The 26,607-nt window shown below is 35.5% G+C and overlaps 4 protein-coding genes across 6 annotated transcripts in view; 1 reads left to right on the plus strand and 3 right to left on the minus strand.

The window, feature by feature from the left end:
* Window positions 1-26,607, minus strand: part of LOC131013670 (protein S40-6-like) — a 140,247-nt gene that overhangs the window by 44,260 nt on the left and 69,380 nt on the right. The window lies entirely within an intron of this gene.
* LOC131013668 (tobamovirus multiplication protein 1-like) lies at window positions 3,809-8,843 on the plus strand. Its single transcript, XM_057941800.1, has 11 exons — window positions 3,809-4,342; window positions 5,159-5,249; window positions 5,329-5,381; window positions 6,079-6,171; window positions 6,324-6,395; window positions 6,668-6,740; window positions 6,868-6,913; window positions 7,069-7,132; window positions 7,840-7,893; window positions 8,262-8,339; window positions 8,425-8,843. The coding sequence occupies exons 1-11, from the start codon at window positions 4,187-4,189 to the stop codon at window positions 8,515-8,517; spliced, it is 873 nt and encodes a 290-aa protein (XP_057797783.1). The 5' UTR covers window positions 3,809-4,186; the 3' UTR covers window positions 8,518-8,843.
* On the minus strand, window positions 8,782-12,414 carry LOC131013664 (cytochrome P450 716B1-like). The gene is made up of 4 exons (XM_057941789.1): window positions 11,869-12,414; window positions 9,913-10,354; window positions 9,643-9,833; window positions 8,782-9,216 (listed from the first exon to the last, which is right to left on the minus strand). Exons 1-4 carry the CDS (start codon window positions 12,361-12,363, stop codon window positions 8,893-8,895), a joined length of 1,452 nt encoding a protein of 483 aa, XP_057797772.1. The 5' UTR covers window positions 12,364-12,414; the 3' UTR covers window positions 8,782-8,892.
* Window positions 16,710-22,091, minus strand: LOC131013663 (cytochrome P450 716B1-like). Its single transcript, XM_057941788.1, is given in 5 exon segments — window positions 16,710-17,171; window positions 19,009-19,199; window positions 19,278-19,566; window positions 19,568-19,729; window positions 21,576-22,091. Coding segments are annotated over 5 exon segments (1,461 nt in total). The 5' UTR covers window positions 22,071-22,091; the 3' UTR covers window positions 16,710-16,847.

Here is a 26,607-nt window from a genome sequence, read left to right on the forward strand (position 1 = left end):
GATGTTGGCAATGGTTGGGTGATGGTTGCCCGAAGCTCAGCTTTTCGTTTATGTTCTCGTCCCGTGGTTTTTCTTGCCACTTGACTTTTTTTTACAGAGCTATGATGCGCTGGACTCTGGGGTCACTGGCTTTCTTATTGGTTTTTTTTGCTTAATGGTTGAGATGGCTTGGTTTCAGGTGATGGTAAATCCGAAGCTCGGATCCTGGCAATCTCTCTCATTAAGTTGGTTATTTTTTGGTTTTTTCTTCCATCTCGTTTTGGTTGTAGACGGACACTCTTTTTTCTCTTTTGGGATTTTTTCATGGGGTATGCCTGAATGTGGTTTTAACGAGGCTCGATCCTTAGCCGTGTCTTTGTGCTTGTAAGGGGTTCTTTAGTTGTTTTTTTTCCTTCCTTAATAAATTCAATTTAATATACTCCCTCCGTCCACGAAAAGATGTCCTAAGGGATGGTGACAAGGTTTTAAGAAAACTTGTGTTGTTTATTTAGTGAGTGGAGAAAGGGACCCACAAATTAAGAAAAATGAAAAAGTTAATTAAGTTAGTGAGTGGAGAAAGGGGCCCACAAGTAAGTAAGTGGAGAAAGAGACCCACAAATTATTACTAAAAATAGATTAGGACATCTTTTTGTGGACGGATCAAAATAACAAATTAGAACATCTTTTCGTAGACGGAGGGAGTAATACATATGTTATACAATTTAATATAATCAAATTATAGTATTGGTTATAATAATATTATAGCATAGTTATAATATAACTTTATGTTAATTACATAGTTATATTGTATAATCAATAACTAAGATTATTGTTTTAAAATAAATTACATCTAACTTATAACATCAATATAATTTATGTATATAGTAATATATGAATATACAAGCATGAGTTTATGTTATATTTGATATTATAATATCCACGAAGTTAGGTATGGGCATCCGCAATGGGACTTTCAGAGCGGGCACAAGCCCTGTGCCGCTGGCGGGCCGAGATGGCGCATGCTGCGGCGCTTCTTCACGCACCCGGTGCATACGAAGAGAGAGAAAATGTGTGAAACACATGCACTTATAAAAAAAAATTAAAATAAGAATTTTAGAAATCAAATAGTTGAATTCTACATTTTTTTTTCTTTTATTTGATAGTATCGTTACCAACGACACTTTTTTTTCTTTCTAATTCTTAAATTTTCTATAAATATCTACATTTCTCTTTCACCAATTACACCAAATTCATATATGAAGAAATTATGTTGAGCATTCGCTCGCATTTGGCCCGGAATATTTGAGAAGGCCAACTACAATTGATTGTCAAAGGCTACTTGATATTCACGAGGTGAAGCATGGGTTACTGTGAATGCTAAGGAACCTAGACTGACACCTTAGGGAATCACATCGAGCCGACTATTACATATTCTTGAGGCCGTGTCATCCCAAGATCTATGGATCTGACATGCTTTCTTTGGAGTTGCAGGCTCGAACAACGACATTCTATCGAGAAATGCTCTGGCGGTGCACTTCGAGTTATCGGGATACTGTACCGAATTTTATCAATTTCAGTATCTCTATTACTTTGGTATACCGTGAAAGTGCGGTATACCGAAACAAATGTACGACAAATGTATGTGATTTCTTCATACTGTAATTAAAGTAGGTAAATATAAAGTAAATATATGAAATTTCTCCACACCGTAGATAAATGTAAGATACTTCCTTGAATGGGAGAATTGTGTGTCTAACAAACCTTGAGTGGGAGACTCGTTTGTTAGGGCTAGTCGGTAGGTTTGATTGTTTGAGATTATAGATTAGCTTCGTTCAAAGTCTAGTTGTTGCTAACATTAGGATTAGAAGAGATTTCTTTTCTTTTCAACTCTACTCAATAAGATGGATTCTATTGAGTGGTTCATGTATCTTCAATGTAAAAGGGATTTTTATAGTGAACATACAACTGCAATTAATTAACATTGCAGTATAAAAACAATCAATTGTGCGTACTTTACTTTTTCGCTGTATTTATGTTTTTCTACATATTGTTGAGTGAATTGTTTAATCATTCTATCCAACATATCTAGGTTTGCGAAAGCAAAAAACTTTCACATTTATTATACTTACAACTAGGGGCGAGCATTCGGATTTCAGATCAAATTTTTGCCTAAAACGATCCGATCCGATCCAAAAATCCAAAATTTCTCTAAAATTCAATTCAATCCGGACTATGTTCTCCGAAAATCTGAATCTGAAACACAAAAAACTTTCAGCTAAAATTTGATCAGAACCGAAAAATCCGAAATGTGAAAAAAAATATGAAAATCAATTTTTTTTGAAAAATTTGAAATACATATCAACCTAACCAATTAGATAATTACGATCTAATTAAGTTCCACTTTAACAAACAATTAGTTACAATCAACTAAGATGAGAGTAGACTCTGTATAGGGTTAGATTTTAGAAATATTAACTACTTAAGAACTAGTAATAATTTTATATATTTATATATAATATTATTTATATTATAAATATAGTTCAGATTTCGAATTTTTCGAATCTTAAAAGTGTTAATCCTTCGAAAATCTGAAATTGCTTAAAGTTCAATTTGATTTGATCTGAAAATTCAAAAAATCCGAATCAAATTTTAAATTTTTGTTTGATTCGAAACGGATGTTCGAATTTCGGATATTTTGCTTACTCCTAATTACAACAATTTTGTTAAGATTCGTGTTCATCTTTAATTAAAACTAATTTTCATGAACTAAGTGTATACTTCCTCCGTCTACGATATCGTTTCCACTTTTGTCATTTTCACTTTCATTTATATTAATATGGTCCACATAACACTTTATTTCCTTCCACACATTTATAGTGGAACCCAAATTCTATTCACAACAATACTCATTATTATTGATTATCATTCACCATTTTTTTTTAAAATTCGTATCATTCACAATGTGATGATTACGTCTCCGTCTTCATAAAATGTATCCAATTTGTCATTTTCGTCCGTTCTTATAAAATGTATTCATTCTATTTTTAGCAAGTTTTTCACTTAAAATAAAGTGGGACTCCTACTCCACTTACAATACATTCAACTATTTTATTAAAATTCGTGCCATTTACAATTAGATGCTCCCTCCATCCGTCAAGAGTATGTCACAATTGTCATTTTGGGCGTCCGCAAAGAGTATGTCACTTTCACTTTTAGAAACACGGTTTCACATCTTTTCCTTATCATTTATCTTTACAAATATTTAGTATTTACAAAAAAATGACATTTTATTTAATTTCAACTACTCATTTTAAATAATAATGTGACCCTTTTTTCACTATATAAAAATTATTAATTATTTTATTGAATCTTGTATCCAATTAAAGTGACATATTCTTGACATGGAGGGAGTGCTTTTTATAAGAACAAAGTAAATCATACTACTCCCTCCGTCCCAATAAAAGTGGCCACATTTCCTTTTTGGATGTCCCATTAAAAGTGGCTACTTTCTAAAAATGACAAAAGTTTACTTTAATTAAGTCAACAATTACTCACTAATTTGGTCAACAATTGTAGGCCACTTTCTAAAAATGCCAAAATTACTTTAATTAAGTCAATAATTACTCAATAATTTGGTCAACAATTGTAGGCCACACTCTATTAAAACATACTCCGTGCCAAAAAAAGTGGCCACTTTTATTGGGACGGAGGGAGTACTATATACCACAGCACCCCTAATCTAGGCCGGCCAGCCGACCTACGAGTGATGTGACAAGAATTCTAGTCTTTGGAGTTGGAAATTTGGAATGCAAATCGACATTGTATTCGTATCGGGGAAAATTCTAGAGGACCACGTAGAGATTGATCCTTTTCTTTCATGGATTCAATTAATTAACAGTTTTTGTTCGTTATAAATAAATATTCCACCAAAATCCAAGAACGCCTCTTTCTCTCTCCTCTCACCCCATTTGTTTTATTCTATTTCAATATTACTAATCATTTTGGCACTTTGCACTTTTCAGTTACACACTTTCTCGCTCTCATGTAAAATCCTATCATTTCTCTGTAATTCAGTTATTGATTTCTCTTCCTCTCTCGCCTTCGATTTGATCTCGTTTCCTGATTGGAAGTAATAGCAGTGACACTCTACGCTCTCTAGCAGCCATCGATTTTCACTATTTATTTTTTCGGCGGTGGCGGAGCTGAGATGGCGCGAATGCTACTGAGCTTTCCGGCGATCGATGCCGGAGTCGGAGTGCTGTCTGACGGCTGGTGGGACGACATCAACGAATCCGTCAAATGGCAAGACGGACTATTCTTCACGCTCTGCGCTGTTTATGCCCTCGTTTCGTCCGTCGCCCTTGTGAGTCGATTGCGTTTACATTTTATAATGTGTACGCGTAGATAAGCTGTTTGAATTGTTGTTCGTCTGGATTATAGTTCTCTGCGTGTTTTAATTGGATTCTCACTCTTAGCAGGAGCTTCAAAAGCTGATAATTTGGAGCTTTTCTTGGAGCAACTGAGCTCAGCTCATTTCATTATTTAGTAATTACGGATGCTGTTGTTTGTAGATGTAACTATTGTATTTCTAGTATTCGGCTTTGATACTCAGTAAGATGTTAAGTATGAGTACTTTTGACTTCAGGAGCGTAGGTAGAAAAATTTGTTGGAGGGGATGTGTTTTCTATATTTGGAGTTCGAGATTCCTGAAAGTCATTTTTCATGCGATCTAGTTTGGTGGAAAGGGCTTATGAAACGCGATAGCAGAAAATAATTTCACGGTTTTATAAGAAGAAAAGAGCAAAATAAGTTGATTGGGACGGAATTGATGTTGGTTGTTGTAGTAGTGTGTTTTGGCCAAGACAGATTGTTATTATAATTCAATCATGGCAACTACCTTCACGGGAAAGCATAAAATATGGTAACTACCTCTAGATGTTGTAATGAAGCTTAGAATTTGTATTATGTTTCTTGCAAAAGTCACAACTTGAATGTATCTGGCAGAAGTATAGACGTATGGTTAGTCAAGTAACTGTAAAATCTGATGGTCAGTTTGTGTTTGAACTGTAAAGAGAGCTGTTTAAAGTTGATAGTAGAAAAGTTGAAACTCTTACATATTTTATGGAGAAAGTCTACTTTCTTGGCAGTCTCTGACTGTAGGTACATTTATATTTTGCAGATTCAATTGATAAGAATTGAACTAAGGGTACCTGAGTATGGATGGACTACTCAGAAGGTTTTCCACCTGATGAATTTTTTTGTGAATGGAGGTATTGGAAAGTAATCTCTGAGTCATTCCATCTATTGATTTTCATTCGCTGCATTAATCGCCAAGCTACTGAATTGCAGTGCGTGCTGTTGTGTTTGGATTTCATAAGCAAGTGTTTTTTTTGCATCCCAAGGTATTGACCTTATTATCTCTTTATCCTATTCTTTGCTCTGGATGAGGATCTGTTTTGCCAACTTTCTTACAACATCTTAAGCAACTTTTTTAGTCTAGTAGGTTCAAAGGTAGGAACTTTCATGTTAAGAATATGAATCCTCAGGAACCTCTTTTAGAGATGGAAATGCTTTTTTTATTTTTTTTAAATAAATTATGTGTATATTACTATATTATGATGTTTCCATTGCCTTGTTCTTATATTTCTAAGAAGAATCTGTTATGTCTTGATATTTAGCTTTGTATTTATGATTGCTGTCTTTCCTTCCACACGGTGTGATGTGTAGCTGTATTTTCAAAAGGATTACATCATTTGGAAATGCTATTAGATAAAAGTTCAGATGTTTTATTTCCTCGTGAGCTGCCTTTGACAAAGGTTTATTAACCTGCACAAGAAATTGTTGATGAACACTCTGTTTTCACTCAGTTGAAAGTATAAGGTGGTCAATTATGTTTGTTCTTCCAGGGGTAGCATAGTCTACCTTTGCCTTCTGAATAATTTCAAAAAGTTGTAGATTTTTCTTGATTCACAGTCTAGTTGTTGCACAGTTACTACTGAAATGAATTTGCCAAAGAAACAGCATTATCGTGCAGTTTCTCTATTAGTACCATTTTTATTTGTATTACTTATTTTACTCTCTTTGTTCATTATGACTCAGGCCCTTACTTTGGTACTCCTAGATCTTCCTGATCTGCTATTCTTTTCTACATATACACTTCTCATCCTTTTTTGGGCCGAGATATATCATCAGGTATAAGCATTGAAGCTATTTAAGATATCGCTTCACTGATCTAGGCTGCTATAGTTTGTAAGAATTGTTGTTTACTTTAGATGCTTGAGAGTTCTGAATTCTGTTATGTGACGTGAAGAATCAATGAAAGCTTCGTCTCTGTAATTGGTCAGGCTAGAAGCTTGCCAACAGATAAATTGAGAATCTTCTATATTTCTATCAATGGTGCAATCTACTTAATACAGGTTAGTCATGATTCCCTTGCCTATATCTTGGTTTTTGGTTGTATTTGTCTGTGGTGATGAATATTGAATACTGTAAAAAAAAAATCAGCAGCTTCTGTGTTTTGCATATGTTGGTCATATATTCCTTTTCAGATGCCTTGTATCTTTGTACTGCATAGTAATTTTATTCATTCTTTACTCAATTGGATCTTTTTTATGACCCATTCAGATACGATACTTTTCCGGGCATCAACTTACTAAAACTTTAACTCTCTTTCTTTTTTCATCATCAGTTCTGCATCTGGGTGTACCTTGGATTAGATGAGAACGTCATTGTGCAATTCATTGGAAAGATATTTATAGCAGGTTAATCTCCCTCCATGGTTTTTGTTCAGTTCAAGTTTACCTTACGGTTGAAGCCTTTGCTTTCTTAGGTTTCTAAGACTATTAATGTGTGGCTTCTGATCCTGGTAATGTCTTCTGATGTTTGCAGTGGTATCATTCATAGCCGCATTGGGCTTTTTGATATATGGAGGAAGGTGAATTTGAAGTCTTCTTGCTGGCTGCTTATTGTTTAAAGCAGTATTAATTTTTTCAAATGATTTCCCGAAGTCTAAAATCGAACCTGTTTTTACTTTTGTGCAAACTACATTTTTCCTTTTTTTTTTTGTGTGTGTGTGTGTGTGTGCTCTAGGTTATTTTTCATGCTTAGACGCTTCCCCATTGAGTCCAAAGGGAGGAGAAAGAAACTTCATGAGGTTTGTACCTTTTTCTTTAATATAATTGGAATACAGTGCATAGTTGATCTAGTTAGTCCATTCAAGGATACTCCTGCTTGAAATCCTTCTCTTTTTTGTTGCCAACTGGTCTCTAACATAATCCATTCAAAATTGTTGCTAATATTTTCATCAAGATGTTATTACCACATAAGGGCATGGGTCTCATTTTTAGTTTATGCAGTTTCTAATCATTGGAAAGTATGATGTACCCAATTTAAAGATTCATCTGATAATCTTCATAGCGCAAATAGCTTGAAATGTTATGTGTATTTTCCTTCCATGAATAAGTGTCATATTCTTCACAAGAGGTCCAGGTTCTATTCTTACTTGCACTTCATCTAGACTATGGAATATGTTTCGAAATCATCTGAAATTTTTTGGTGACCTGTCTATGGTGGAGCAGTTGCTCATTTGAGATTATGTTGCATACAAGTTTTGCTTGGTTCTGAAATAGAAATGTTCTTAATAATCTTTATTTATTCATCTCATTATAGTCTTGAATTGCTTAATTAGTATCAGTTCAGCCTTGTGCAGATCATTTATATTGAAGCAGAGATCATGAAATTTTGTTTATTATTAATTTTTTCAGAAACTAATCATTCAGGATTGATCAGCATGCCCATGCTAATCATGTATACCCTTGTTTCCAACTGTGTATTTTAAAATAACATGATTTTGGTTTTCAGGTTGGATCTGTGACAGCTATATGCTTCACTTGTTTTCTTATAAGGTGCCTTGTGGTAAGTTGTGAGATTGACCTTCGGTTTCCATTCTATATAAACTAAGAATCTACTGTGTATTGTTGTGTGTATCTGATAAGGGGTATCTCCATGAAACAGAAAACTTCTGTACAACCACCTAATTCAATCCATCTGCTTAGTCTATGTATTCCTTTTCATGTAATAATGTTCATCATATATAAACGCATCCATTTCTGATATTTGTATAGTTTATTATGGTCTATTACCAAGATATTCAGCTGCCTTGAGCATACTCTTTCCCTTCTGAGACGACAATCTAAGAATCCGCCTTTAGTTTTTGTGGTGGTAACTTCTCCTACAGTTGCTTGACTTGCTTTTCTATTTGAATGTTGTCTCTCTTATTGCAGGTAGTGCTGTCGGCTTTCTATTCAGATGCATCGCTGGACGTCATGTACCATCCAGTTCTGAATTTGAGCTATTACATGGTATCAAAATTTCTTCAAGATGCTTCATTTTTGGCATTAGATATGTTCAAAAGTTGTAGTTCTAATGTGATTCATTAACTAACAGCTGGTCGAGATTCTTCCTTCAGCTCTCGTCTTGTTCATTTTGCGCAAGCTACCGCCTAAAAGAATATCTGCTCAGTACCATGCCATCCACTGAAGACAACCTACATGGATGAAGATGGAATCTGGAGCTACTTAAGCTACATTTGATTGAATCTGGAGCTACTGAAGATGAAGATGAAGATGGAAAATCAAAGCCTTGAAAGGTAAAAAGGAAGATTCTCACGATAAATTGTCTCTGTATTTTTCGCAGAGTTTGTGTCAAGTATATCGATCTCTTCTTTGATTTGTATTGGTCAAATTTATGCGTTTATTTATCCCCAGTGTAGGATCTCACTTATCTTGTAGGAAATTATAGAAATAAGTGGAATACTACTGTCCTGTTATTGTAATGCTCCAATAAAAGCAAATTACATTCCATCATCTAAAGGCTTGTTGATAATTATGCAATAGATGAAAAATATGTAAATAATTACAGTATTGCATCATCTGATAAAGGCTTCTTCATCTGAATGTGTATGGGTAAGCCTTGCTTAAAAACCGGCATGGGATCTCTGCTGACTTTATTCTCTTCGAAACAGAGCTTCCACGTGAATCGAGTGACCAAGTAATGAATCATCGCTAATGTCTCGATTCTTGCAAATTCATACCCTGGACACATCCTTGGTCCTCCCCCAAATGCTACGAACGTATGAGGTGGGATTGCCGCTTGATCTTCGTATCGTGATGGGTCGAACTTGTACGGATCTGGGTATATGGATCCGTCCAACTGCGTCATGCATCCCGCCCAAAACACCTACATTATGTTTAAACATTGTAATTACAATACAATCTTCAACCCTAGGAACTAACAATGAATGTTGCTCCGACCAAAACATATTTGGGGGTTTATAATTCGAAAGATTGGAAAGTTGTGTTGTGATTGCCAGGTGCTATAATTGCGCCTAAATACATAAATTTTAATTTTTTATATGAACTAAAATATAATCTTCAAATGTACGACTTTTTAATTGTTCTGATTTTGCACACGATTATCAATTCATTTTAAATTAATGTTGAAGTGGACACTGAAATATCTACATGACTTAATCGATCGATGTACTAAATGACACAAGTTGATATCTACTCAATTCAATTTGTCACGACGATATTGATTTGCCACTTCAGCTAGCCACGATGACATTAATTTGTCGAAAATTAATAACCGTATATTGAAAGTTACCTGCCATCCTTTAGGGATAACATATCCTTCCATCTGAATATCTCGAAGGACTTGCCGGAAGCTAAACATCACCGGCGGATACATCCTCAACGCCTCCGTCGCAATTCGCCACGTGTACTTCATCTTACCAAGATCTTCCCATGTTAGAGGCTCACTGGCTGTCTTCTTCCCTCGTGCAATCTCTTCTTGCTCTGCAACAACAATCAAATTACACACACTTACAAATTTTTCTTAATTTCAAGAAACAAATCTCTCAGTCAATCTATCAACCATTGAGGAGTGCTTGGTAAACATGTGGGTGCTCGGCTATGAGTTTGATCAAGAACGTGAGAAGCGTGGAGGTGGTGTCGTGGCCGGCGATCATCGCCACCGCGCAGTTATCCTCGATCTCGGCGTCGGACAAGAGCGGGCCTCCGTCGCCGCGCATGCTGAGCAAGCTGAGGATGAGGTCTTGCTCGTCTGGAGTTCCTTCTTCTCTCTCCAGCTTCTCTCTCTTCTCGCGTATGAGAGCCCTTATGATGGCCCCTGCCTCCGACCTGGCGCGTATGCTTCTGTTGAGGCGCGTGAAGGGCAGATTAATCGGCACCGCCAGCATTCCGTCCATCACTTGTTGGAAGAGACGCACCAGAGTCTCCCTTCTCTCTCCTCTCTCCACCCCGAACAGAAGAGTGCAGATCATGTTGAACGTCAGCGTCTTCATCAGCGGCATCACCTGCCAAAACGGCCCAAAACCAAAACTCAACACTAATGCTATGGCAAACAGCAAACTTCTCTTGTTTTAGTAGTCTTAGAATTTAATCATTAATTTATTTACAAAAAATAGATACTTCTCTCTCACACACACCCTGAAAATTTTCCAACTTCTTTTTCACAATATTTAATTTGCATTTCGTATTTCCTACTCAAATTTAAATACGAGAATATAATCTCGTCATTAATTTGCCTTGATCTCTGTTTTTTTTTTGAAGCAAAAATGAAGCTTTATTACATATCTCGATCTGCAATCGGAAAGCAAGATGGGAAAATCATACATCCAAACCTTAACTTCATTTGACATATTGCCTTTTGGCCCCCCTCCTAGTATCACAGAAATTCAAAGAAACATGGTGCCTAGCTTTATCCTACAACAGTTAATTAGTTCTCCATTAATTTTCACATAGAATAAAAAAGTGCATTGAATTTATTTTAAAAGTATATAAAAATACATTTGTTCCATTTTGCACTTATTTACTATTATGAATAACAAGGTCATTTTAGTAATTTTTTAAATATAATTCCATTGAGAAAGTAGGCTACAGTTTGAAATGTCCACGGAAATGAATATGAGACTAAAAGGGTATCTCGCTAAATATAATTTAGAAAGCTTATAAGCTCTAATAACTTATGCTCCCTTTGTTCAAAAAAAATTGTCAAATTATCGACAACACAAGTTTTAATAAATGTGGGTGGAATTGATAGTGATATAAGAGCCCCAATTCAAATGTGAGTGAAATTATGTGGACCCTACTAATATAAATGAAAGTTACCAATTTTTTGTGTACAGACCAAAAACAAATTGTGACAAATTTTTTGTAAACAGAGAGAGTAAGATGTAATCTCTTTATAGCTTATAAATTATCAAAATATTTTGATAATTGAATTTATAAGTTATAGAGAATTAGTGAGCTAGAGACAGAAAAAAAAAGTCTAGTCAAAGAGACAAAATTAAAAAGATATATGAAATTTGCAAAGGTATATGATAGTAATATAATTATTATTAGTTATAAGATTTTAAAAAATAAATTAAAATTGAAAAACTTATCTTTGAAGAATTTATAATTTTATTGAAACTTATTTTTTATAAATTTAAAATTATTTAAAAGTATATTTTATCAAACCCTTCTCAAATACTTACTTAAGCTAGCCAAATAGCCTCTTACTACTTGATATAGGATCATAGGACACGGAGAAGGTACATAAACGTGATCGTATATTTCTTAAAATCATAACTCTGCCCTTGCATGCTTCTGCCTCTCACAACCAATTTCCTTTAATTTGCTTTTTATTTCTTATATAAAATCGTTTAAGTTAATAATGTTTTATGCGATTTACAGTGAATAAACCCCTCCCATCAAACAAACACATGAAAAGTAGTGACATTCTAAACTCTCGAACTCAGTAATTAAAAAAAAAAAAAAGATTCTCGAACTCATAAATATAAAAAGCACATACACACACTTAACATACCGAGATCTCTTGATTGTGATGCCAATGGTGCGCGAGGTGCAATCTGATCTCTTGATCCATTTTGCCGACATACTGTTTGAGGGCTTCGGGCTTCAAGAATGAGAGGATTGCTCCCCTCAACCGCCGGTGATCTTCGCTACTCATTTCGAACAGATTCCTCTCGCCGAGGAGCCGCCTCACCGACGGCGGCTGCTTGTTCGATAGCGTCTGCTCGTCGCTGCTGTATATGAATTTGTTGTGCGCTTGGCCCGTTAAGAACACCGTCTTGGTTCCGAAGATGTTGAGCTTCGAAATCGGGCCGTATTTCCGGGCCCTTTCTTGCAGCCACTCCTCTGTTCTGTCGGCCCTCATCGCCTTCAGAAGCTCCAGGCTTTGGCCGATGATCGGAATTCCTAACGACCCCGGCGGAACCCTTCTGTTGCGGATCCTGATCTTGATGAGGAAGAAGAGGAGAGGGACAAGCGCGATGAGTGAGAAGAAAGTCGTCGACTCCATGGATATGATATGAGAGAGAGACTTGTTTCGCTTGGCTGTGTTGGTATTATATTTTTTTTTTAAAATTTGTTACAACAAAGAAGGAAACACCCACTCAAAACTCTGCTCCTAGGGTAACTCGAACCCCCGACCTATTGGTTGGAGGGGAAGCGTCTTACCAACAGACTGCGCTTCATCCTCATGTGTTGGTATTATATGTATATATAAGACTGAATTAATAAAATATTAATTTTTTATAAGAAAGAATAAAAAACAATTATTTTTATGATAATATATATTACTGAATTAATAAAATATTAATTTTTTATCAAGAATATACAAAACATTATTATTATATTTTATCTTTACAATTTACTTTCACTAAGTTTGCAGTAAAACATTGACTATATTTTGTGCATACTACTCCCTCCGTCTACGAAATAAACTCCTACTTATCCTTAAATATTTGTTCATAAAATAAATTTCTACTCTGCTTTTTAGACAATTATATCCTCACTTATTTCCTACATTTATTACTTATGTTTTACCATTCATGGGCTCACCCCACAACACCTTTATCACTTTTATATTATATATTTACTTACATTTACTATTCATGGGCCCACACCACATTACCTTTATCACTTTTATATTCTATATTTACTACTCCCTCCGTCCCACTAAAGTTGGCCACGTTCTTTTCGACACGGAAATTAAGAAATGTATTGTTATGCTTTTAATTGAGTAGTCCATATTTTTAAATACACTTTTTTTTTTATCTTAATTGCTTAATTAGCAAATTTGGCAACAACCACCACAAATCTGCCAGCAACTCGTCGCCGCCGGCGACCGGCGACCGGAGCACCACCACCACCGACCACCCTCGGTTTTTTCTTCCTCCTCTTTTTTTTTTTTCAGCACCGACCACCCTCAAATCTGCCAACAACCACCACCACCGTTGCCAACAACCACCACCGCCGTCAACCAGAACCCTTCAAAATCCACTCAAAAACCAGAAATCAAAAACCAGATCTTGCCCTCAAACACTGTGAAGGCGAGATCTTTAGAAAACCAGATCTTGTACCTGAAATCAAACGACCCTGTTAGATCTGAGAGAGAACAGAGGGAGAGAGGGAGGACGACGAGGGCACCCATCGCTGCTTCGAGGGGCGAGAGGCGGCGGCGGCCATGGTGGTGACATCCCGTCGGCGTTTGCCCTTCGCCCCTCACCCAAATTGACGCACAGGCGATCCCTAGCCCCCAAATCGGTGCACAAGATGCGACGACCTCACCCAAATCGGCGCAGGCGAGCCCTAGCCCCCAAATCGACGCACGACCTCACGCATTTGGGCGGCGAGCTTCGAACCCCCAAATCGCCCAAGGATGCGACGGTGAGAGGAAGGGAGATAGAGATCACGAGATCTGTAACGAGAGAGAGAGAGAGAGAGAGAGAGGCGGCGACGGCCGAATGGGCGAAAGGCGGCGGCGGCGGCAGCGATGGGGGTGGCATCCTGCCGGAGAATAAGAGAGAGGGGCGACTGCTGTCTATGTGTGTGTTTGTGTGTGCATAGGGTGTATATGTTTATTTTAAACATAATTTATGGTTTAATTAGTAACTTAATTAATGATCCTAATTAAGTTAAATTATTTCCGTTTTTGGAAAGTGGCCAACTTTAGTAGGACAACTAAAATGGAAATGTGGCCAACTTTAATGGGACGGAGGGAGTACTCTTTATCACTTATGGGCCCACTCACAATACCTTTATCACTTTTGGTCAACTACCCTTTTATCTAATTCACAACACTTTTTTCAGTTTTCTTAGTCTCCGTGCCGAACCTCAACTGGGAGTTTATTTCATGGACGGAGGAAGTATACGATTAACATACTTCCTCCGTCTCAATAATGTTGTCCCCTTTTTTGGGCACCGAGATTAAGGAGTGTAAAATTAATATGGTAAACTAGAAGGTCCCACATGTTTAAGAAGAAATTAAGTATAACTTAAAATTATCATTGTTTTTTCCTCACTTTCCCGGCGACGGCAACAGTAGGCGGAGCCACACCTGCGCCGCTCCCTTCCCCGGCGTTGGCACGACCACTAGCCGCATCACCGCCTCTCTCCATCCGGAACAGTGAACGGAATCAAGCAAAAGAACAAGAATAAAAATCAAATCTTTAGCCCAAGAACAATTTCTTCAACAAATTTTTCATCATCTTCATAGCCCAAGAACATAAATATCTTCATTAAATTTTCCATCGTCTTTGCTAACCAAGAACAGAAAAACCAAGAACAAATTTTTCATCATCTTCATTAACCAAGAACAATTTCTGGAGAAGCCAAGAACAGAAAAACCAAATTTCTTCAACAAATTTTCCATCGTCTTCGCTAACTAGGAGATGCCGTTTTTCATCGTCTTCGTTAACCAGGAGAAGCCGCCGACGAAAGGGGCTCAGATCTTCATCCTCAGATGTATTAGGCGAGCCCTAATTTCTGGGGAAAAAAACAGTGAATAAATGAGGTGGATTTACAGAGGGGGAGGCTTAGATCTGTGGGTGCGGCGCCGAAGAAACGATGGGGAAGCAGGCGGCGCCGGAGAAACGATGGGTGCGGTGCCGGAGGAACGATGGGGGAAGGAGGCGGCGCTGGAGAAACGATGGGTGTGGCGTCGGAAGAACGATGGGGGAAGGAGGGAGAGGTGGCGTCTGAGGAACGATGGGGGAAGAGGGGGAGGCGGGAGGAACGATGGGGGAAGGAGGGAATTGTTTGATGAGTTTAATTGTTTGGGGGGGGGGGAGGGACCGATTGGTTTAATTAGAATTAATTAGTATCTAAAATTTGCCTAAAAAAAAATGGGACAAGATTATTGGGACAAACCGAAAAGAAAAGTGGGACAAGATTATTTGGACGGAGGGAGTACTTTTCTTAGTCACAATTAATCATATTTTTTTCATAATTTATAACTAAGATGCTTATGAGGAAAATATTAAAATAATCATTTTACTTAAATAAAAATTAATTGTAACCATAAAATAATAATATATCAATTATAAACACTATTGCCAAAATATCCTTTTATTACTTTAAATTAAAATTTATTAATATTTTAAAATTCTGAAAATTTGAATTTTAAATTACAAAACTAAAATCTAAAAAGACAATCAACCCAACCCCAATTCACCTTACCCACCCAGTCCCCGACCTCCCTCTGCTACCAAACCTCGCGCCGCTATTGCTGCTTGAATCACCACGGACGGTATCCACATGCAGTGCCGCTGTAGGCACAAAGAGCATCTCCAGCGCTGAGGCTGGAGTGCCGGATCATGCCGAGGAGGGAGACGCACCGCATGCTGGCGTGTAGCGCAGGTGCGTGCTCGGTTTGCAAGGTGTCGGGCATGATGGGTGGAAGGGCGAGCGCGTCCAAGGCTCGTGCGATTAAATAAAAACAAAATTGAAAATTCAATTTTTTTAAAAGAAATTTTTTTTGACCGTTTTCCCTTTTTTTTAAAAATAAAATAAAAAAATGGATCGTTGGGAGGATGGGTAGCAACCTCACTATTATGTAATTAATCATGAGACTTTTGGAGTCAACATTTATCGAGAACAAATTCTATGAACTATTATGTAATGTTGATATGGCAGCAACATGACCAATTCATTTACCAGAAATAATTATCAACAGACGAAAGGATTTACATAATAGATTCAAGGAAGTGACTTCACTGTATTCTAATAATGTTTATGATGATCTATCGAACTTAATCAATTTCTTAGCTTATTCCCAACATACTACACATAGGCAGTAAACAATCATTAACAGACATAGCGATAATCAAAACTAACCTCAAACGGCCTTCGATGAGCAGAGGCGGCGATTGGAGAAAGAATAAGAGCGACAGTGAAGCATGGCAGATCGGAGCCTTAGAGCGGCGGCGAAGCACAAAAGAGAGCAAGGTAGACTGGATGCTGAGAGTGGCGAAAAAGCACGACACTGGTGTAGACCAGGCCAGAGGCGGCGAGGGAGGAGAACAACGAAATCTAACCAGATCACTGCTAAAGATAATGAAAAACACAACCAGAATTGAAAGAGCAGAAACAAAAGATGGATATAGCACCCAATAGGCCAATACAAATATGTTCAATACATGGTTGCTTACCAATGCACATATGAGACTTGAACCGTGTGGAATTAGGTCATGGAGTTCCTCAACACGTTGGTGATGTGGAAGAGGAATATAATTCTAATGCAACAAGTATTCTTTATAGATTTGGGTGGCAAATAAGTATATATCAAAATAGATTTATGTTTTATAAATATATAATACAAAATATATAATAAGGGGTAAAATAGGCAATCCACAAGTTGTGCCTTAGGCTCTTTTTCTATTAGTATAGATTATAGAAATAAGTGGAGTGTTACTGTCTTGTTATTGTAATGCTCGAATAAAAGTAAATTACATTGCATCGTTTAAAGGCTTGTTGATAAATATGCAATATTTCAAACATATATTACAGTACTGCGTCATCTGATAAAGGCTTCTTCATCTGAATGTGTATGGGTAAGCCTTGCTTGAAAATCGGCATCGGATCTCTACTAAAATTATTCTCTTTGAAACAGAGCTTCCACGTGAATCGAGTCACCAAGTAATGAATCATTGCTAACGTCTCGATTCTTGAAAATTCATACCCTGGACACATCCTTGGTCCTCCACCAAACGCTACGAACGAATGAGGTGGGATTGCTGCTTGATCTTCATATCGTGACGGATCGAATTTGTGCGGATCCGGGTATATGGATCCATCCAAATGCGTCATGCAGCCTGCCCAAAACACCTGCAATATGTTTAAACGTTGTAATTACAACACAATCTTCAACTCTAGAAACCAACAATGAATGCTGCTCGACGAAAACATATTGGGAGTTTATTATTCAATGGATTGGAATGTTGTGTCGTGATTGCTAGGTTTGAAAATTCGTGCTATAAATGCTCTTAAATAGATGAATTTTACTCAATTCTGGTTTTACACATGAGCTAAAATTTATATGAATTTTCAATTGTTCTGATTGTTTTCACAAGATTATTAATTTCCTCCAAATTAATGCCGAACTGGACTCTAAAATGTCTATATGGCTTAATCTACAGATGTACTAAATTGCCACTTCAGCTAGCCACAATGTTATTAATTCGTCGAAAGCTGACAATCGTATGATAAATAGAATAATTGAAAGTTTCCTCTATTTCGAGACAAATTTTAGTTCATATGCAAAATCATAATTGAGTAAAAGTTCATGTTTAAACATAATTATCCCAATAATATAAGTTAAGTTCATTCATGCTTTGAAGGAACACACACTTTGATTGTTCAAAATTAGTCATATGTTCTACCAATCTAATTTGATACTCAAAGGTGATGTTCGATTTGATGGATTAGATAAATTTAGTCTTATGATATATATTCTTATGGACTCGACCTGTGACTTAATCTTGGGACAATGCCAAGTAGAATTAGTTGTGACTTATGAGTCTTGGTCTTCCCTATGACAAAATTTATCTTAGCTAATTAATGTTGGACCCACTTAGAGGGTGTTTGATTGAGTTTATAAGCTTTTTAAAACAATTTATAAGTTCTTTCAAAGTGTTCTCCATTACTCCTCAAAATAAGCTCTAAGAGATTATATGCTTCCCAAAAAATAAGTTCCTTTGTCCCAACTTATTTTCTCATTATCTTATAATTAAGCAACACTCATTTCACAAAAATAATTCAACTATAATTTTTATTTTTATTATATAAATTTCATCTTTCTTCGATTTTATCTCTTTAACAAAGATTTTTCTCTTTCTACTAAAAATTGTCTCTCTAGCTTATAAACTCAATTATCCAAATATTTTGACAATCACAAATTGTCCTATCAGACCGAGTGTATGGGTGAGATGGGTCTAGTCGGACCGGGGCGCGGGTCGGGGCGGATCTGGGCGCGAATCGCAGGTCCGGGCTGAATAATTCAAAATAATTATTGTTGTGATCCCTCTGTCCCGTAAGAGTGTATCACATATGGAGTGGCGCGGGTTTTAAGAAAAAGTTGGATGATAAAGTGTTAGTGGAAATAAGTGGTTGTGGTTGAATTGATTGTGAAGTTATATACAAATGAGTGGTTGTGGTTAAAAAGATAAAGTGGGGCTATGTCCAAAATGAAAGTGATACACTTTTATGAGACGGAAAATATGATACACTCTTACGGGACGGAATCAACATGAAAAAATTAAAGTAATATTTTTGAAACATTACGTTTTGTTTTATCAATAATTACTTTTTTTTATAATAATAATTAGTCCCCAACGCCCACGCCTCAGCCCCCTGCGCCCGCGCTCTCCTCACATACCTGCGTCGCGCCCGCGCAATCCTCTCAAAGCCTACGCCCGCGCGCTACGATTGAGTTAGGTCAGACCCGTCTTACCTATACATTCGGTCAGACAGGAACTAACTCTTTTACAATTTATAAACTCTTATGAAACTACATCTTATAAACTACTGAAACATCTTATAAACAGCAAGAACTTATATGCTGTTTGAAATAAGCTTAGCCAAACACCCTCTTAATTTTGAGTAATTTTATACTAATATAATCTCGAATAATCGAATAGACGCAAAATAAACGTGTACTACATACCTGCCATCCTTTAGGGATAACATATCCTCCGATCTGAATATCTCGAAGGACTTGCCGAAAGCTAAACATCACCGGCGGATACATCCTCAACGCCTCCGTCGCAATTCGCCACGTGTACTTCATCTTACCAAGATCTTCCCATGTGAGAGCCTCACTCGCTGTCTTCTTCCCCCGCGCAATCTCTTCTTGCTCTGTAACAACAAACAAATTACACACACTTACAATTTTTTCTTATTTCAAGAAACAAATCTCTCAGTCAATCTATCAACCATTGAGGAGTGCTTCGTAAACATGTGGGTTCTCAGCTATGAGTTTGATCAAGAACGTGAGAAGCGTGGCCGTGGTGTCGTGACCGGCAATCATCGCCACTGCGCAGTTATCCTCGATCTCCGCATCGGACAAGAGCGGCGAGCCACGACCTCCGTCGTCGCGCATGCTCAGCAAGCTGATGATGAGGTCTTGCTCGTCTGGGGTTCCTTCTTCTCTCTCTAGTTTCTCTCTCTTCTCGCGTATGAGCGCCCTTATGATGGCTCCTGCCTCCGACCTCGCGCGTATGGCCTCTGTTGAGGCGCGTGAAGGGTAGATTAATCGGCACCGTCAGCATTCCGTCGATCACGTGCTGGAAGAGATGCACCAGCGTCTCCCTTCTCTCTCCTCTCTCCAGCCCGAACAGAAGCGTGCAAATCATGTCGAACGTCAGCGTCTTCATCAGCGGCATCACCTGTGAAAACGGCCCAAAACCAAAACTCAACACTAGTATGCTGGGCCAAACTTCTCTTGTTTTAGTAGTCTTCAAATTTAATCAATAATATATTTGGAAAAAATAAATATTTCTCTCTCACACACAGTGGCGTAGCCAAGCCCTGGCAAATTCCCCGCTTGCCAGGATATCTTTTTACTTTTCACAATATTTAATTTGCATTTTGTATTTTCTTCTCAAATTTAAATACGTGAATATGATCTCGTCTTTTCAACCTTGTTTTTAAATACTGCCTTGCCTTGATCCTTTTATTTTGAAGCAAAAATGAAGCCTTATCAAATTTTACATCCAAAACAAGAAAGAATGGACAGCGCTATTAGCCTCTCTTCTAGTACGATAGAAATTGAAAGAAACATGCTGCCTTGATCCTACAAATTTAATTAGTTCCCCTTAACAAATTTTTTGTGTACAAATCAAAAAAGAAATTGTATCAAATTTTTTGTAGACAAAGAAAATAAGATTTAATGTCTTAATAACTTACTCTATTCGTCCCACAAAAGTATACACTTTTTGTCATTTTGGTATGTCCGCAAGAGTGTGCACTTTCCTTTTTTGAACCATTTATTCCACTAATAAAAGTGAGCCATTTCTTCCACTAATAATTACTCACCTAAAATTTATTAAAATTCGTACGTGCCACCAGCAATTATGCACACTCTTATGGGACATAGACAATATAATTATCAAAATATTTGGATAATGAAATTTATAAGCTATTGAGAGAATTATGAACTAGAGAAAAAAAAAAGTTGGATTGAATTAAGAGACAAAATTTAAAAGATATGAAATTAGAAAGGTATATAATAATAATAATAATAATAATAATAATAATAATAATAATAATAATAATAATAATAATAATAATAATAATAATAATAATAAATAATACTCCTTACGACAACGATATCATTCCTCCTTTTCCACTTTGGTCTGTCCACAATATTGTATCAACTTTCGTTTATAGTAGTAGGGTCAATAAACTCCACTCACAATAATATATAGTGGGACCCAAACTCCACTCACAATAATATCCACTACTATCAACTACTCTCCCCGTCCACTCTAATAGGCTAGTTTTCCTTTTTGGGACATCCCACTAGAATAGGCTCGTTTTCCATTTTGAGTAAAAAAAAAATGTACTTGATTGGTGTCGATCACAAAACTTTTCTCCTAAAAAGTCTGACCCAAAAGAAGTGAGCCTATTAGAGTTGGACGGAGAGATTACTATTCATCATTTTTCTTAAAACTCGTGCCCACAAAATGGAAATGATATCGTGGACGGAGGGAGTACGTAGTAAATTTTTTTGTAAAATAATTACTCCCTCCGTTCCTCAAATATCTTCCAAAAGGAAGCTAGGTGGTACGAGTTTTAATAAAAATTAGTTGTGTATTTGATGAGTGGAGAATGAGTCCCACAAAAAGTAAAGATTGTTAGAGTATATTATAGTGAGTGCAATTATTTCCAAAATTAGGTTAGGAAGATGTTTAAATTGAGGGACGGACCAAAATGAAAATAAAGGAAGATGTTTGAGGGACGAATGGAGTATTAGTTATAAGATTTTAAAAAATAAATTAAAACCGAAAAACTTCTTCGAAGAATATGGCTAGTTATGAATGAGGCTCAGGCCAAGTTATCAACTTCGAGAAATGATCCATCACTTTCAGCTCTAACACAAAGCGGAGCCATGAACTTGAGGTTTTGGATATTCTTAATATTTTACCTATACATAATCAATTTTTCTTTTTTGCTTATTAATTTGACTATTTTATAAGATTTGGGGTGCATAAGCCACCCACGCACACATACCGAAATCTCATGATCATGATGCCAATGGTGCGCGAGGTGCAATCTGATCTCTTGGTCCATTTTGCCCACATACTGTTTGAGGGCTTCGGGCTTCAAGAATGAGAGGATTGCTCCCCTCATCCGCCGGTGATCTTCGCTGCTCATTTCGAGCAGATTCCTCTCGCCGAGGAGCCGCCTCACCGACGGCGGCTGCTTGTTCGATAGCGTCTGCTCGTCGCTGCTGTATATGAATTTGTTGTGCGCTTGGCCCGTTAGGAATACCGTCTTGGTTCCGAAGATGTTGAGCTTCGAAATCGGGCCGTATTTTCGGGCCCTTTCTTGCAGCCACTCCTCTGTTCTGTCGGCCCTCATCGCCTTCAGAAACTCAAGGCTTTGGCCGATGATCGGAATGCCTAACGAGCCCGGCGGAACCCTTGTGTTGTGAATCATGTTCTTGATGAGGAAGAAGAGGAGAGAGAGAAATGCGAGGAACGAGAAGAAAGTCGTCGACTCCATTGATATGATGTGAGAGAGAAACTTATTACTTTGTGTCTGTTGTTTTCGCTCGACTCCGCTGATATATAAGAGTCAACTAGTACGCGCCGCTCGTGTGATCCAGAAAAAAAATATACTACATATTAAACATAATTTGAATATAAGTTAATGCAAATATGAATCTAAAAAAAATTGAAATTATCCACGACATAATATCAATAAGAAAATATGAATTTGTAAACATTTGAATTTTCAATTTTTGAAATACCAATTAATTAATTTTAACTGATAATGTGTATAGATATATACATCATCAATTATCAAAAGTAATTATAAATACAGATTTATATCATATTTATGTGGTCATTTTGTTTAAATACAAATTTTAAAATAAAGTTCCTATAAAACTTTCAAAGATTTGATTTGAATAAACATGACAACAATTACTTTTATATGCATCAAAATGTGTATTTATGTTATTTTATCGATATTTTTTTATCAATGGGTAAGTGAAAAAAATAAAGAGTTGAACATGAGATAATATAATTCATTTTCAAAAATAAAATGTATATGCTTTAATATTTAAAATGCTATTTTTAAGATAAATGTATATATATATATATATATATATATATATATATATATATATATAGGGGCGCGCTCCAGTGAGACCCCTTATTTTTCGTGTAACATGAGTACAATGAATAAGATATATAATACTAATGAACAAAATGTATATCTAATGAACAAGATGTATATACTGATGAAAAATAAAATTTTAAAAATTCGTGATGAATAAGACATATATACTGATGAATAGAGCCGTATATACTGATGAACAATGCAGTATATACTGATGAATAACAAAATTTAAAATATTCTGCTCCCTCCAGGATTCGAACCCTGCGAAAAAAAATCACCCTCCAGATACAATATCAGTCATAGGATTGATAAAATAAACGCACCAGATCGTGCCCTAGATCTCACTAAAATTAGGGGGTCTCATTGGAGCGGCCCCCTATATATATATATATATATATATAATTAATTATTTATCTACAAATTTATATTAATATAAATTTCACTTTGAAAAGTTATTTTTAAGACAAAGAGTTCTGAAATGAACAAATATAAGTTGTATCTTTTAAGTTGCATTAAACTGTCATAATAAAAAAGATATATAAATAGAAAAAAAAATGATATATAATACAAATATTAAAAATGAAAAATACTCCATATGGAGTAGATAAAAGAAATGAAAAATAAGAAACGTAATATTGAATTTGGAGAAAGGAGGAGATGATAGATGAAAGATGATAGATGACAGAGAAAAAGAATAATTTTATGACTTTAAATAATAACAACTTATTCATTTCAAATTTATTTTTTATAATTTTTTTTATATCAAATTAAAGATATTATTGTGATCTTTAATTCAACATCCATATTAAATATATTTTAATAAATCAAAGTTGATGATTTTAAGAAAAGAATAAAACAAAAAAAGATAAATGAAGAGAGAGAAATTTTGGTGGGAAAAAGTTAACTTTAGACTCCTCTTTTATATATTATATAGATTTATAAATATTACTCCTCCGTTGCTAAAAGTTGTAATATTGCACGGATTTTAAAAGATATAATAATTATATTGGAGTGAAGATTGAGTCTCACACATTTTTGTAAATAAACAGTGAGAGGAGAAATTTGTGAAGTTATTTCCAAATATATAAAAAAAATGTCACAATTTTTAGGATATACTGATATAATAATAAAGTCACAATTTTCAAGGACAAATAGACAATTTTTTATAGTAAAGATAAAAAGCAATTATTTTTATGATTTCGTCATTAATAATATAATAATTCACTATCACTAAGTTTTCAGTAAAACGTTGACAATATTTTCTGCATAATACATGCTCAACATACTTTTCTTAGTCGTATCTTTTCCATAATTTATAACTACGTCGCTTATTAGTCATGAACTAACGCTAATTCACATAAATGAAGGGCAAAATAATACTCTCTCCGTCCCACATTGATTATGATGTTTAGTGGTAGAATTATTAATTGCTATAAATAGGATATACATGCTTTTATGAGAAAGACCAAAAAGAAAACAATGCATGTTTTTATGGGACGGAAGGAGTACTTAAAAAAAATTATTTTAATTTAATAGCTATTTTTTATCTTTTCAATATCAAAATATTTGATATATAAACTCTTTGAATATATTATATGAATTATTAAAACCTAGTTTAAATTTTGACATAATGTTCACTTTTTAGTCTAAATTTATAAATATCACAATTATAGTTTGTACTTATTTTTGTCGTTTTAATTTTGGTGGACGTCGTATACCACCAAATAATTCCTGCAGAATTATCAAAACAAATTAGTATGATGATAAGCAGGGTCGATCCCACAGAGAGCAGATATAAAATCATTCAATTCCCTAAAACCTATATTTTTGGTGATGCCACCACGCCTTAATTTTGAGAAAATATTAATTAGACTAAGAAGACAAAATTAATCAAATAAAAGACTCTAGAAAAATATCAATAGAAAGGTAATTCGGCTCAAATAAATCCGCACTAATTCAAAGCTCTGATCATCGACGCAATAATTAATTAATCCCTATTAACCAACTAGTTATAGGATACCGTGATACGCACTGACATACCCCAATTCCTACTTACTGTGTCGATAGACGGCTAGATACGCTAGTCCTGCCTATTTTCCTTATTAAAATATAAGCTAGCTGGATACGCCAGTCTTAGATTTAATATTCTAATAGCATTAAGAGGAAGGAACCCAGTTTAGACCAATTATCCTAGATACGCTAGCAATAATTAATCCACCAATTTATTCCTACTACGAACACGGTAGTTTTATAACTAAGCAGCCCTATTCCAACAATTACGGATTGGAGGTGCTAATTGACTGTAATCCAATTTAATCTAAGTTGATCAGGCTTAAATAAAATTAAAATTATCTTTAAACCCTAGGAATAAATAGAAATCAATAGAAACCAATTTTAAAACCAATTAGGTCTCACAGATTAATAAACTAGTGTTTCATTATTCTCGCCGAATTAAAAGTTTAGCTACTCATTATCAAACTAAAAACAATAAAAGGAATTGAAGCACTCATAAACAGGAAAATAAACGGAAATCGAAAATAAATAAAATTACTACTAATTGAATTAACCGAAAACACGTCTGCTTCCAATTCTTGATGTAGCCGCCTACTTCAATAACCAAAACAAAAGTAATTGAATTCTCAAACTCAATTGAACGACAAAAGTAATAACTCTTAGAACTAAACAAAAATCTTGGTGCAAAAGTCAACCACAAAAAACTAATCAATTTTAAACTTGCGGCTACTAATTATGAATCCCCTGAAAAAGTGCTAAGTCTTAACTAAAAATATATACTCCCTCCTATCCTTTTTGTTTGTCATTCTAACATTCTCAATTATTTATGTTTTAATTGACGTTTTGAAATTTTATCCCAATCTTAACCTTATTTAATATCCTGCATTAATCACAAGTAAAATGACTTTTTCCTATTTCTTCTAGTTTTTGTGATGGATCGCCTCTTTTTTCACCAAATAAATGTTGGGTTAATTAATACTCCATCAAAATAAGTGATGTTTAATAAGGTTATGTTGGGCATAATATTTTTTTATTAAAAAATGTGCTTGAGCTTAGGATGACAAACAAAAAGGATAGGAGGGAGTATGGAGTATGCGGCTACGTCCAAAACCAAACATATAAATGGGAGCTCTAATCCCTAAAGTAGCCGCCTATTCCAAAATATAGGCTCTCGGCCTTTACACAATAATAAGGCCCAAGATTAATTAAAACATAAGGGTAATTCTATTCATAGCCACTATTTTACTCTTTATAGCCCCCAATTTAAAATAATAATTTAAAATAATTAAAATTTTACTAATTTACCCGATTAAGTATAGCCCCAAATTAAATTAATTTATCATATCAGTTTCGAGTTATCTGAACAATACAAAGGTATGTGTAATTATTCTGAAGAACAACAATAAAAGAAGGATTTGCTTCATTGTGGAGAGGAAATGGCTAATGTGATCCGTTTTATGCTGAATAAAATCATTTGCAGGCCTTTGACTTTTGGGTTCTAGGAGTACATTCCAAAAGATGAAGTTGGGTGCTCGAAAGTTTGGCGTAGGTATATTTATTGGCTGCTCTTCTATCTTCTATATCCACACGATGAACTATATTTGTGTTAAAACATGGTATAAAGGATTTTGTATATAGAGAAGACATGTTATGAGGCTGTGAAGTTTGTATTCTATTTCATGATTTCGTTGAGTGTTACAGACTCCCTTTTATAGGGTTACATTTGATCTAACTAAGGTAAGAAAGTAAAAAGGAAACATCTATCAAGGATCTTTGATTGATAGATTGATTCTGAATCTCCTTAATTGATCTCTTTCCTTTCAACACTCCCCCTCAAGTTGAGTGACGGGATTTCCGATACTCAACTTGCCAAGAACTTCTGCAAAAAACTTGGAGTTCACGG

The sequence above is a fragment of the Salvia miltiorrhiza genome, chromosome 2 (assembly GCF_028751815.1).
Source record: "Salvia miltiorrhiza cultivar Shanhuang (shh) chromosome 2, IMPLAD_Smil_shh, whole genome shotgun sequence".
Taxonomy (NCBI): Eukaryota; Viridiplantae; Streptophyta; class Magnoliopsida; order Lamiales; family Lamiaceae; genus Salvia; species Salvia miltiorrhiza.

Coding starts and splice junctions, on each gene's coding strand:
- LOC131013664 (XM_057941789.1), bottom strand. CDS start 12,363: ATGGAGTCGACGACTTTCTTCTCACTCATCGCGCTTGTCCCTCTCCTC. Junction 10,355..11,868: donor ATCACAATCAAGAGATCTCG/GTATGTTAAGTG, acceptor CCGTTTTGGCAG/GTGATGCCGCTGATGAAGAC. Junction 9,834..9,912: donor TTACCAAGCACTCCTCAATG/GTTGATAGATTG, acceptor TTGTTGTTGCAG/AGCAAGAAGAGATTGCACGA.
- LOC131013668 (XM_057941800.1), top strand. CDS start 4,187: ATGGCGCGAATGCTACTGAGCTTTCCGGCGATCGATGCCGGAGTCGGA. Junction 5,382..6,078: donor TGTTTTTTTTGCATCCCAAG/GTATTGACCTTA, acceptor ATTATGACTCAG/GCCCTTACTTTGGTACTCCT. Junction 6,172..6,323: donor GGGCCGAGATATATCATCAG/GTATAAGCATTG, acceptor GTAATTGGTCAG/GCTAGAAGCTTGCCAACAGA.